This window comes from Limulus polyphemus, unplaced genomic scaffold (assembly GCF_000517525.1).
Source record: "Limulus polyphemus unplaced genomic scaffold, Limulus_polyphemus-2.1.2 Scaffold1879, whole genome shotgun sequence".
NCBI classification, from domain to species: Eukaryota; Metazoa; Arthropoda; class Merostomata; order Xiphosura; family Limulidae; genus Limulus; species Limulus polyphemus.
This window is the reverse complement of record NW_013667489.1, coordinates 191,841-206,147: the sequence shown is the minus strand read 5'-3', so window position 1 is coordinate 206,147 and position 14,307 is coordinate 191,841. Positions and strand designations below refer to the sequence as shown.

Sequence of the window (14,307 nt, the reverse complement as noted above, 5' to 3'; positions counted from 1 at the left end):
CATATGTTCAACCTCAGACTCAAAATAATTACATTCACAAAGAATATACTGTCCTATAACTAATATAATTTAACTGGTTTTGTAAAAAGCTATAAATGCATTCAAATAATTCCCTTACTATGCAGCAACTTCAAATCTGTAGGCTGAATATTTTAAAATCTATCATCAGAATGAGCTAACACTATACTTAATTCAGTAAATTGGAATTTTCTCTTTCTGTAAGTTGTAAATAATGTTATAGCAAACATCCAAGAGGGTTAGTGACACTTTGTAAAAGACAGTATTGTTACGACAGCGGAAGTCACATGAGGCTGGTAACATGTGATGAATTTCTCAATTGATCATGAATTATCAGGGAAGACAGAGTTTGTTCAGGATGCCCTCTTTTTTAGATATAAGTTTGGCAGGGAAAGCCTGCGGGATTGAATGAAGAGAGTTACGCATAATTTACGATTCTGTTTCGAGCTAGTGTGTGTTTGAGATTGTGAATTGCTGTGATTTATAGCATGTATTACAAGAGTAGTTAATTTAAAATGACGAGAAATGAAGTGATTGTGAAATTACTGTGTACTAAATGTTTGTATCAAGAAAGAATAAACTGCTTTAATCCAGAAAGGACTTGTATCACTGAAGTTCCTCGGGAAAAAATTTCTACCGGAAATTAACAAACAAGCAGATACGCAACAGTATGTCATAGGAGGGTGTGGCAAGTGGGTTTATCTTTCTAACTTAATGCTCTGTAAATCATGATGATTGTAGGATATGAAATAAAATTATATCTCAGCAATATCTGTAACATAAGTTTGTAATTTATATTAAAATTCAGAAGCTGAAAGAATGTTTAAATGAGCAATTCTGAGTGAATAAATATCACATGATTGAGAAATTATTTTTATATTTTCTTTTGAAACTAAAATATTAAAACTTATATAATATTAAAATTTGATTTATTAACCATGTTTTTATACCAAATTTATTTAGATAAATTGATAATAATAAATAAATAAAATAATTGATTATAATAAATTGATAATTAAATTTTAAATGTAACTGTAAAATATTGTGACATGCAAACTTTGAACCCTATCTGTACATATAGGGTTAAATACAGAGTTAAGAATTTTAGTAACTTGACCCCAATTTAATATTAAATAACTTTTCAAACTAAAAGTATATAAATATATAAAACTTCTTATTAAGATTTAAACTTACCTGAACCTGATACCCACTCTTCATCAAAGAAAACTGCATTCCTATTGAAATTACCTTGACTAAATTTCTTCTCACGACTTGATTTAGAATTCTAAGAAATAAAAACATTTACAAAAATTGTTACACACTTCTTCAATATATTGTAAAATAAAGTTTCATGAATAACATTGTGAACTGAAGCTTGCAGACAAAATTGATTCTGAAATGTAGCACTAATATTTATATACCTTTAGAATAACATATAGACTATTTGAGGATAACTGTTACAGAACAAGAAAAAATAGCTATATATATATAAAAGTTACAGATTTATTTTCTTTCTCACCTAACATGGAATAATGATTTAGGGACAAGTCCTAACAATATTCACACACCTAAATTATTTTAGATCACTTTAATGTTGATTGAAAAGGACTTAAAAACCTCACAAATATTAAATAAAAATCACTGTTATAAGAGATCCAACTGCATTTCTTTGGTTTACTAGCCCAAGCTGTACTGATGAGTGTTTAATAGGTAAACCTGGAATCCACAGCAGAGGGTACAGGCTATTAAAGCAAGCATTAGGCCTCTACATCAGAGAGGGTACAGCCAATCAAAGAAAGCATTAGGCCTCTACATCACAGATTTGTTTTCAATTTTACCTTTGATGAGAAAGACAATAAATTTATAACACACACATATATATATATATATAGTCAGTAAATAGTTGGTCTGATATATGATATGGAATAATGATATATGTAATATTAGTCACACACCAAAATTGTATTAGGTTACTTTATTGGTGACTGAAAAGGACTTTAAAAACCATAAAAGAAAAAATAATGTATTTATTAATTAAATTTTGTCTTTGCAGCTATTGCCCAAAAATAATTATTGTATAATATATCATTATTTCTTTAAATTAGTATTGGCTGTGATGATAACCTATACTATAATATCACGCTGTAGAAAAATCTCTTAAAAATGGTTAGATTTTACTGGTAATAATACAATTCATCAAAGTTTTTTGTTAATGAGCAAGCTAAAGGCTAAAATTCTCTAACAGCTTGTACTTCAATTTTAAAAATTTCGGATAGTTCTAAAGAACAAAAGTAATGTTACGTATCTGCTTGTTTGTTAATTCCCAGTAGAAATTCTTTCCAGGAAACTTCAGCGATGCAAGTCCCTTTCTTGATTAAACCAGTTTATTCTTTCTCAATACAAACTTTTAGTACACAGTAATTCCACAGTCAGTACATTTCTCGTTACTTTAAACTTAACAACTTTTACAATACATGCTATAAATCACAGTGATTCACAATCTTGATAAATTCGCTCTCTACGAGTGCAAAACACACACTAGCTTGAAACAGAATCATAAATTACCCGAAAAACCGTAACTACTGTTCGCTTTTCCATCCATTTATTCATCATCATCCGCTGGCTTTTCTCGCCAGACTTATATACTAACAAAGAGGCTTTGACAAAATTTGAGGAGTTTCCTGATAATTCAAGAAACTCAGTCACGCATATAAGATACTGATATGTTCTAGAAGTGCATTCTTTCTATATTTTAACACTTTCTTAATATAGATACATCCTAATAGCTACTAATTTTCATCTAAAAGAAAGAACTATTGTAAAGGTTAAAAGTTTTATTATACTTACTCAGGCCCTTTAACTGCACATACTATCAACCAACACCTGCTAAACTTCATGCTCAGCATGATGAGCTTATTGATAACTTCATTTACTTGATGATAATCTTCAAGATCGTGGGTATTTGAAACAATAACTCCAGTCTCTTCATCCAGCACAAGGTCTGCAAAGTATAATTTTACTTTTTCTGCTGGAAGAAAGTTTAAAATCTGTTGATAGTTTCTTTCAATGATTGTTAGTCCATACCTGTAAACAATGAAGGGTGAATAGCATAAACTTGTTAGTTATTCTAGGTATATGCTATTTTTACATAAAACATGAAAAAGAAAGTCATTAATATACTTTAGTTATAGCTACCTCTGTTTTTTGTCATTCCCTTGGAATAATACCTGGTTTGCAATTGTGCATAAATTTAGATAGCAGTGTTCAACAATGGCAGGTCAGGTGATATCTCGAGGATTATAATTTCCCTGAGAATGACCAGTCACATGGGTAGCACTAGTTGCTCTAGGTATGTCTGACATTACTGTTTTAACTAAGTAACTATAGGTATAGTCAGTTTGGAACAAAACGAGAGAAAGCAGTTTTTGGATCTAGCTTTTCACTAAAATGACAATCCATCATACAAAAGCAAGTACACACACTGTGTTTATGAATAATAATGATTATATATTTCTGTACAGTTGTGTCTCTCAGGAACTTAGTTTCAGAACTACTTTGTAATAAATATCCTGATACAATCCCCAGTTATTCTGTAAACCTATCTTTCAGCTCTATGGAAAACCAAATGGACCTGAAAACACATCAGTGTTGTGTGAAAATTTGCATATCAAATTTCAAAATTTAAGTAAAAATAACAGTTCTAACTTCTTACTCCATATCAACAATGTTAACTCAAAATATTTTAGAAATGATATTTTGTAACATTTATTTAGTGTCATTCAGAAAGAAAAATGTAAAAAGTATTGAAATGAAATTTCTGCATGCAAAGCTTAAGGAATCGCACCTGTAAACAAGGTACTTACCAACTTTTTATTAGAATTTTTACAGCCCATCCCAAAGGTTTATACTTGCTAATAAAATAACATAATTTCAGAATACAATTAACTAAGTCTTGTTTCTATCTTGATTTTCCTTCTCTATTTTAAGATTTATTACTATATGCTAGAAGGTTATAAAAGGATGGGAACAACTATTAATGATTAAAGTAGATTATAAGCTATATAGGTCAATAAAGTATTGTTATGTATCTGCTTGTTTGTTTGTTTCCGATAGAAATTCTTTCCGAGGATCTTCAGCAATACAAGTCCTTTCTTCATTAAACCAGTTTATTCTTCCTCGATACAAACTTTTAGCACACAGTAGTTCCACAATCAGTATGTTTCTCGTCACTTTAAACTTAACAACTTTTATAATACATGCTATAAATCACAGCGATTCACAATCTCGATAACTTTGCTCTCAATGAGTGCAAAACACACACTTTATGGCTCACTAGCTCGAAACTAACAAAATCATAAATTACACAGAACTCAAAGTAACTACTGCTCTCTCTCTTCATTTATCTCTGCTGGCTTTCTCTGCCAGGCTTATATACTATCAAAGAGGGCATCTCGAACATATGCTTCCCCGATCATATGAGAAACTCATCACGCACGCTACCAGTGCCAATGCACCAGCAGCATCATGTGACTTCTGCTGTCGTAACAATACTAACTTGATCATAACTGTGTTGCAGGTCTCTGCTAGTTAAGAATATTTTTTTAAGTAACTGTGACTCTTAAGGACCTACATGTGTGTGGTTAAGATACCCTTTGTTAAATGTACAGATTATGGGAAGGAATCAAAATCTTTATCACAGGATCTTTGAAACCCAACAAAAAAAGTTTAAAAATTCCAACAAGTTAATTATATCAATAAGTTTGTTAACCTATACACACACATACACATACATACATATGATCATTTTCATAATGGTTTTAAGTAGTGAGTTTTACAATTTCATATTTTCTTTTGGATATTTTTTTGTCTCTAGGAGTGTATTTGTTGCACGTGCATTGTTGGGTTGGATGGAATTGACTGTTTATGTGTAAATGCCTGAAATGCAATAAACATTATGAAGTACAGACAAATACAAGTGTTTCAACTTACTTAATTAGTTATCGAAATAGAAGATTTTTTTCAGAAAATAAACATAGTTATGCATGGAGTCCTCCTTTGATTAATATGCTTAACTACTTTAGGAAGTGTTGGCTCTTCTTTGTCCAGTACTAATTAGTCATGCAGAACAGAAGAGTACATTAAAGAAAGAAGACACAAAAAATAAAAAACTCTCAGGAGTTGGACAAATTAAAGGTATGTGAGCAAAATATTAGTTTTAACTGGTGTTAAATGATAATATATACAGTGTCAGTGAACATTTATGAAACATCTTGCAAAATGTGGAAATTTTTTAAACTCGGGAGAGAGAAAATTGCTACATTTTTTGGCACAAGAAGTTTTATTTTTGTCAATTTTACAAGTTAAATTATTCAAAAGGAAGATAGAATTATTTTGAACAGTAAAGTTTTAAAGCAATGGACTATTATGAGGTATATTCAAATGGAAACAGTTTATACATTTAAAAAGTCTTTCCAAAATGAATCTTATTAAACCAGGCTTGTACAAATCGTGGGCACCAAGTCACCATGTCGATTAAAAATTTCATTGTGTGTAGTATTTTCTCCCATTTTATTTGTGCATAGGGCTGTGCTAAATAGAAATCGAATCTAGAACAGTTCTGGACTCTTGGAAGTATAGAACTATTTGAGGCTGTTTGTGACCTTACTCGTTGTGAGATGGATACGTATATTCGTTCTGGTGGTGTTTCTTCAAGGGGCTCTGAGGCTGCACTTGCGACTGATCCTGTACATTCTGGAGAGAATTTAGATTTGCTTTTTTCAGTTCCTTTATTCTGCCACCTTCTCAGGAGGCCAACTTGAGATCAGGTGCCTCTGGCTCCTTTTCTTCAGTTGGTAAATAGAGTGGGTGATGTTTTGGGTCTTTCCCTGGTTGCTTTTGAGTCTGCACCTTCCTTGATGGCAGAAGGGTCTGAGGATGAATTCTTAGTTCTCTCTTCATCCCCTGATATTACAGTTCATGCAGGGAGGTTTACTGCTTAGTTAGATGAAGGGACAGCTAGCCTTTTCCCCCCACATTTGTCAGAACACCATGCTTTAACCTACCGTTGCCAGGTAGATGCGTATTTGGACTCTCAAAGAATAGACCTGCTCCTGGAAATTTGGATTCCAGAATGGAGTCTGTGGTCAACCTGAAATAATCACAGTTTTCTAGGATTCATCTGGCACTAACAACAGTGCTAGGGTATTTATCATCCCTCTAACCTTTGTCAGAAGTCTCTCAGCGATCGCCACATCAATTTGATGATGAGTTGAGACCTTTGTTAGCATCTATCTTTGTTCGATTATTCACTTTTGCACTTTCCCTGATTTCTTGGCTGGTATGTTGTTGAGATTAGTTGGGGAGAGATATGTTGTTGGAGGGCATTCATCTACCAGCTGTTGTCCTGTAGATTTCCCATCTGCTGCAGATCCTCGGATTTTGGAACTTTGTTTCAGGGCTATAATAGATTGGTTGGTCAAGGGGTAGTGAAGAGAGTCATCCCAGATCTTCCAGGGTTTTATTCCTGTCTGTTTGTTGTGCCGAAGAAGACAGGAGATGGGCATCTGGTCATCAATCTTTCTCATCTAAATCAATCAATTCCTAGATCCACCAAGGTTCACGATGGAGTCATTCCTTACTCTGCATTGGTATTTTTTACCAGGACTGTGAATGACCAAGTTCGATGTTGCCGATGCCTATTTGTATTTTGTAGACAAGGGTCAGGTACTGCAGTTGAGGGCTCTGCCCTTTGTACTAGCATCGACATCATGTGTTCTGACGAATCATACAAGCTTTTTCTTGTCACCTTAATACCCTAGGCCTGTTCACACACCATTACATGGACAACTGCTGGCACCATCTCATCAGTTGGTGGAACATCACACCCAGATTCTACTTTCTGAAGCAACCAAGACAAATTTATTCTCCCTCTAACACAATATATCATCCATCTGTGTGTCTGTTTCAACATGTATCTCAGTTAGACCCAGCCGACTCCCATCCAGCTCCTTCCTATGGAACAGGTAGTCTGACTCTTACTCACCTCTCCTTCTCCCACAGTACAGATGTTTTTTTTCCCTTTTGGGGATGTTGGCATCACTGTAATCCCTCATTTCTTTGGGATGAGCACACATGAGATCCCTTCAGTGGTCTCTATGTGACCAATGGATCATGAACAGTGATTCAGTGGATTCTCCACTCTCCTTATTCAGGATCAACATCTTCAATTTCGAGTGGTGGTTAAATCAGAACAATACTACGATAAGTGTTCCTCTGCCACCTCATCCAGAGATCCATCTCTTGATAGATGCCTTACTTCAGAAATGGGGTGCATACCTCAATGGTCAGAAATTCCAGGGCCTACGGATAGATAATGAGGCTTCCCTACATAATATTTTAGAACTTCTTGCTGTTCATAGGACGATGTCTCAAGGTCTGGACTTATTAAGAGGAAAATCATCATGCTTCACTTAGACAATTACATGGTGGTGTCTTACATTTCCTGTCAAGTGGCACTCAATCCAGGTCTCTTTGTATTTGAACCTTGGATCTTCTTAATTGGGCCCACTCCTGTTATATCATCCTAACAGCTTGTCAGGTTCTGGGAGTGATGATTTGGATGGCAAATCAATTGTCTTGACCCAACCGGATTCTGCTGACATAATGGATGCTGCATTGAGGGTTTTTGTTGAATTTACTCTCAGTTTGGGACACTGATGATCAATGTGTTTTCCACTCATTGGAACACTCAACTATCAGCATTTTTTTCTCTGGTACCTCACCCTCTGGCATTGGCAATAGATTCATTCAGTCAGGACTGGACGGGATTGCACCTCTATGCCTTCCCACTGATTTGTATGTTACCTGGAGTACTAGGTTATGCAGTCTTTCACACAGCATCAGTGTTTAACTTCTAAGGTTGCCATATATCTGTCTCAGTCTTTGCATAGTCCCATGATGGACATTTATCAATGGTAATGGCACATATATCAACAATGGTGTATTGCAAGGAGGTTGAGCCTATTTCGTTCAGAGGTGTCAACCCTAATTCGTTTTTTTGACCTGGCTCTTTCACAAGGGTTTTGCATCTCCTACAATCGTCTTGTATAATCGCCTTATTGACTACCTTTAGATACTTGTGAGGAAAATTGAGTCCCCAGTGCTCTCAAGCCTCTTGAAGTCCATTTCAGTTACCTAAATGGAATATTAAGGTGGTATTATATGCTCTTTCTAGCCTTAGCTTCACTTACCATGTATCACCTTTCCCTTGACATTTATTCTTTGTTCCTGCTGGCCTGCAGATGTTACTGGTCAGAGTTGTTTGCATTGCAAGTGCACAGGAGGATGCTTTATCACTCTACCTACATCCTCCTATACCCAGACAGGTCCTTCTTACCTAAGACACTAAAAGCTAGGGAAGGGGATAAATCCTTTTCATTGATTCATCTGACCACTATTTCTCACTTCTATGACTGATGTTACTGTTCAGAGTTGGTTGCACTGCAAGTGCACAGGAGGATGCTTTGTCATTCTACCTACATCCTCCTATACCGACACTGGTCCTTCTTACTCGAGACACTGAAAGCGAGGGAAGAGGATAAATCCTTTTCTTTGATTCATCTGACTACTATTTCTCACCTCCATGACTGATCAGATTCCAATCATTTCTTTTGTCTAATGAGGGTTTTGAAGTGTTATGTTGCCCACACTAACACCTTTAGAGGTACTAGACAAGGACTTTTTATTCATTTGGATCCTTCAGTTCCCGGGATTTATCCCTGTTTACTTTGTTGAGGTGGGTACAAAAATTGATCCATATCACTTATTCTGGGCTCTCTTTGGAGGTGAGTAGGCTTCTGCAAGTCATGTCTCATCAGATTCTTTACATTTCTATGTTCTTAGCAACCTGGTTGAATTGCCTGCTGAAGTGCATTGAGTGGGCTGGTATGTAGACCTACTCTAATACTTTTATCTTTTTCACAGGATCCCGCTCTGTGGTGAGTGTTGCCCAGGCAGGTGTGATTTTATCAAACCAATTCCACTCTAGCAACCATTAACACAATATACTGTTATGACAGTGGAAGTCGTGCGATCCTGGGAGCATGCGTGCTGGAGTTTCTAGAAGGATCATAACTTAGTGGGCAAACTCACGAATGTCCCAGCGTTTGCAAAATGCTATCTTTTTTAGTATACAAGCCAGAGATAAATTGAAGAGAGATAATTGATAATCGAGTCAAACGAGCAGTAGGCACCATAAGTAAAGTGTGTGAATTATAGCGTGTGTTTATAAAAATAGTTAAGTTTAAAGTAACTGTGGAAATTAAGTGTATTACAAAGTTTGTAACGAGAAAGAATAAAGTAGTTTTAATTAAGAAAGGACTTGTATCGCTGAAGTTTCTCGGAAAGAATTTTTACAGGAAATTAACAAACAAGCAGATACGTAACAATACTTTATCTAGGTTTCAACAGGCTCTTTATGAATGAGGTGTTCCATAAGACCACCTAGAGGCAGACTTGGTGGTATTACTGTATTATTCTGGACCACTACTCATGGACTATGAGTAAAACATATGGGGATCCTGCCTGTCCCTGATAATCATTGGATTGAATAAATCAGAGGGAAGTTTGCTTTTAAAGATTTAGAGAATTTGGTTTACCTATTGCACTGTTTCCAGAGCATTGTGCCTCAGGACTCTCTAATGTGCATTACCCCCCCCCTGATTCTACTAGTGAGCTAGAAAGTCCTTACCACACCTTGTTCCTAGTCACTGGGATTATGGACAGAGGTTGTTCCTCCATAGTGTTTGAGTGAATTTCCTCCACTCTTGGAAAAGAGGGCAAAGTTGAGGGCCCTCCTACCTAGGACTGTGGATGTTTTTTTTCCCAGATGCTGGTAGGAGAGGCACTAGCCTACATGAGAGCCTACTCATAATAGTGATTTTGGTTTGATGCTTGGCTATCCGGTTGGGTTGAGCGTGGCCCTTCTTTTTGATCAATATTGGTTCAGTACATTGTTCATGGAAGAGGGTCCATTGTTTCTTCATAATTACAAGTGCAGAATGGTCCCATCCTGGGTCCTTGGTTGAGCAAAATTTGTTCCACATCCTCCCCATAATTCTGGGATCAAGTAGACTTTACCTTTCCCCACACAATTGGGGAGTGAGGATGAGTGTTCATAATTCCAGACCGGATAGGTTCTCTTTTCTCAGATTGAGTATGACATACAAGAACCTGTCATTCCGAGTTTGGGGTGTTGCCTTTTGGACTTCTTCAATTTGAAGAGAAGGTTTTTCCACTTTGGTGTTGCTAACCTTCTCATCGTGATTCCAGTGGATCAGAACACATCACTCTAGAGCTACAGGTTGGGATCCATTCACAAGTATATATATTGTGGTCCAAATGCCTTAGCTACCAAAGTGGTTCTGGGTGAAGAACATACCTGTTCTGGATGTAGTGTGGTAACTCCAGTAGGGTTCTAATCTTCTATTGGCATGCCCATGATCTATGCAGATGCATTCTGTATGGATAATGCCCTCACTGGCCCCCCAACCTTATCAATCTGGGATTCTAGCTGTAGTGTGAAAGAAGATACGTATGTTTTGGAAGTTAGCATTTTATTAAATTGAAAATGTACTTACAATAATACTTACCTGCTCTAACACTTTCCACCCTTCCTCCCCACTAATTAGATGTGTTAGAGACTGTGGATTGGATCGGTCTTGAAAAAGTGATAATATTATCTGAATGAAGTGCTTATATACAGTACCAGGATAGAGGGTGCATTGATGTAGGCAGAGATTGTCACGAGACAGATATTGCCAAGGGCAGTTAGGTAGGAAATATAAGACTGGAGTAAGCAAGAAAAAGTCAGACAAATGCTTAGATGGGCAAAAGAACGAATCCCTGGCAGTCGAGTAATAGCTGTATTTTGAACGGAAGTAAATATTATTGAATATACATTTTTGATTTAAGAAAATGTTAACTTTTAATCACTAATTAAATAAAGTTAACAGAGCTACAAATATTTTTTGTTTCTGTTTTAACAGTTAAAAATGTATTAGGCATGGCTATGCTTGAACCTGCCATCTTACGATTTGAATGCACACCAGATCTTGCACATGAAATACTTGAACTTTTGCAACCAAAATGAATTTCTTAATGGCAATTTCTCCAAAACATGTAAATTATTATATAGAATTGAGGCACTAGTGTAGCCCCCATTATTTGTTACAAATAGTAGTGAAGTTAGGTTAGGCACACCTGGCCCCTTAATATTTTTGGCTGGTTCCAAGATCTGAAAATATTTGTCAAGGCCTGTGTTAAACTCTGACATGTAGTAGTGGTTTTACTTTTTGTAGTTGGGCAAAATTTTTTTGTGTGTGTGTGCAAACATATTTGTGGTTTTAAATTGTATCTTTCTATATTTAATTATGTAGGAAAAATATTTTTGTATTTATATTGTCATGTATATCAATTATAACATTTGTACTTTGTTATCAAGGTTCAACGCTTCAGGTTTCTTACAGTCTAATGCTGGCTGTAAGTAAGAGATACGTGGTTTTGCATCCTCCATATATGCCTGGTAAGTTGGATGTTATTACTGAGTAACTTCTCAAATTTAATGTCTTGGGAAGCTGGAATTACTAAATTACTTCTAAGACACAGTATCTTGATAATTTGTAGGTTATAACTGAATCACATTGAGAAATTATTGTCTGTGTAAGTTACTTTAAGGATTTGATGTCTTGATAATGTGGAGGTTATTACTGAGTTACTTTGAAGAGTTAATGAAAGTATTGAATTACTTCTAGTATTTTACCCTATCAGGTTAGGTGGACATCTTTTCAGGATTGAGAGGGCATGCTTCCATAATAGATTTTACAATGTAAGTAAAAATAGAAGTTATATTTCAGCAATTTGTTTAGTTGAAAATAGCTAAGAAATGATAACTTATAACTTTGAAAAGTTAACTAAGTGTAATTTTCAAAGAATAATTTTAAAAGTGTTGTAACTTTGATTTCTGTATAGTTTCAATAGGTATCACCTATAAACAAGCTCCTTAAACATATTTTTAGGATTTTTCTGCACATCTCTAAGTATAGTCATTCTTTATTGATAGTCTTATCCAAGATTTTGTTTCCCACTTGAATTCCATCTCTATAATTTTCAAAAAACCCCGTGTTGAGAGGCTTTTATAGTGCCACAGCAAATAGGTTGGATAGTAACAAATAAATCTTAGCCTCCAAATAAGATAGAACTAATGGTTAGATAAGTTTCAATATTAAAGATTCTTGTCTATCTACATTGTTGTGTAATAAATAACACTTGGGTAAGCAGTAATGTTTGATATCTGAAAAAAGTGACTAGCAGAAGTTCTCGTAGTTGAGTAAAATGTACAAAATAATCTGTTTACCAATGCTCCATGCTTAAGCACAAGTCCATCTTGTTTAGATGGTGGGTATTTCTTCCCTCAGTGTTGAATTACTTTGATTCACTTTAAGCTCCTGCCACAGTGTTCGTGGAGAAGATGATTTCTAGCCAGCTAGTTAGTCTGCACTACTGTTGTGTTGGTAGCAACAGGAAAGGAGACTGTTGGCTTGGTCATTCAAGTGGCAGCCAGTGTTCCATGGGTACTTCCTCTTACCATTACCTCCTGAGGCCTTGTCGACCCACCAGAGGATCCAAGATCCAAAAATATTATCTTAAACTTATAAATATAGTGCTCCCATCAGAGGTTAGAGCATATTCTCTGATTGGACATCTAAACATCAGGTTCCACTTCTTCTCTATCACTGGCCCCTCTTTTAGTGACATCAGCAGAAGAAATGTAAAATTTGACCCTTGCTGCCTGTAGACTTGCTCCTCTGAAATCAGTGAAGTGGTTGTTGCTATCATAGTGCCCTCTGGTATCAAAATGTCCTCAGGTTTAGCAACACATCATCCATGTCAGGCTGGCTTCTGGAGTCTGAGATTCAATGATGTCATTTTCTCCCTTGTTGATAAAAAAAAATTGTTGGTCCTGGAGGAACTCCTTGGCTTTGTATGATGCTGAGTTTGTGGCAGAAATAGGTGTCTTCAGCAAGCTGACAAACTGGAGCAGTCAGCCACATACTCGAAGGTCAGAATAAACACTGGTTGATTAAATATACTCTTGTTGTGGCTAAATCTTGACCTTAAATACTGAAAGTCTTGATTCAAATGTAAAGTTGGATGAAATTTAATTGGTCAAAAATTCATCTGAATGCATAGGTTAATACTTTTGCAATGGGCATCTTTTTTCTATACATATCATTAGGCTTTAGTGACTTAAATAAACTACTTTCTTATCATGGTATATGTTTAAATTTGTCATAAAAATATAGCTAATAATCCAAATTTTAATAGTATACAAGTTTTTAATTTTATAAGACAATATTAAACAATAAATCCTGAATTTTCCCCTAGTACGAGAATTGTAACATTTTCTCTCTAGGCATCCTCTCTTGTCTGATTTATTTACTACGCTTCCAAAAAGTACGAAATGTAACATAAATTAATCAGAGTAATGTCATCACCTAGGCAAAGTATAATTTTTATAGCCTTCAATCTCATAAAGTATCAGTCATAAAGTAAAAATCAGACCTACTTGCCATGCTCACTTGTCACATCTTTTCAGAAATTAACACTAATTTTCTCTGACATTTAGTACTATATTACTTATAACCAATAGAAAGCCAAGGTTTTACTCTATCAAATTAAATATTACACTTAATTGTTTTCTGTACAGAGAATTGTCTGTTTTGCTTCCAGTTCAAACTTTACTCCCATGGAAAACATTTCAACAAGCTTAGCTGAATTTTTAATGGCTCTTGTCACATAGTTAGAAAGCCAGTAAAATTTTGATAGTTATGGGACATTGTCTGCATTTTGTATGTAATTATTTTGTGTTCTGTGTTCTCAGGGCTGTGTCTTGACTGTCACATTTTTTAGTGTTAAAATTCCTCCGACTGTTGCAAATGGGCTCTATGTCAACAACTTCCACATCTTGTGTCAGTCGTCGAACATGAGGTTTATTGAGCAGCAGCTTCAGATTGCCCTCAATCAGTTGTTGACATGGACCACTGCAAACGGTTTTAAATTTTCTTTTTCCAAAACCATTTGCTTGCATTTTTGCCACCAACGGGGGTCTCCACCCAGATCCCGAGCTCCGTCTCGGCGATGTAGTTATTCGTGTGGTTCCTGGGGCTTATTTTTTACCGTAAGCTTAGCTTCATTCCACACATCAAGCAGCTACATGTCAAGTGTGCAAGG

The 14,307-nt window shown here is 35.6% G+C and overlaps 1 protein-coding gene across 2 annotated transcripts in view; it reads left to right on the top strand.

The window, feature by feature from the left end:
• Positions 1 to 14,307, top strand: part of LOC106465236 — a 56,772-nt gene that overhangs the window by 26,440 nt on the left and 16,025 nt on the right. Inside the window, exons 3-4 of one of the 2 annotated variants that reach the window (XM_022393108.1) lie at positions 5,100 to 5,211; positions 11,519 to 11,599. In XM_022393108.1, coding sequence (XP_022248816.1) covers positions 5,100 to 5,211; positions 11,519 to 11,599 — 193 coding nt within the window. The remainder of the gene's footprint in view (positions 1 to 5,099; positions 5,212 to 11,518; positions 11,600 to 14,307) is intronic. The other variant, XM_013925444.2, reaches the window with a different exon arrangement.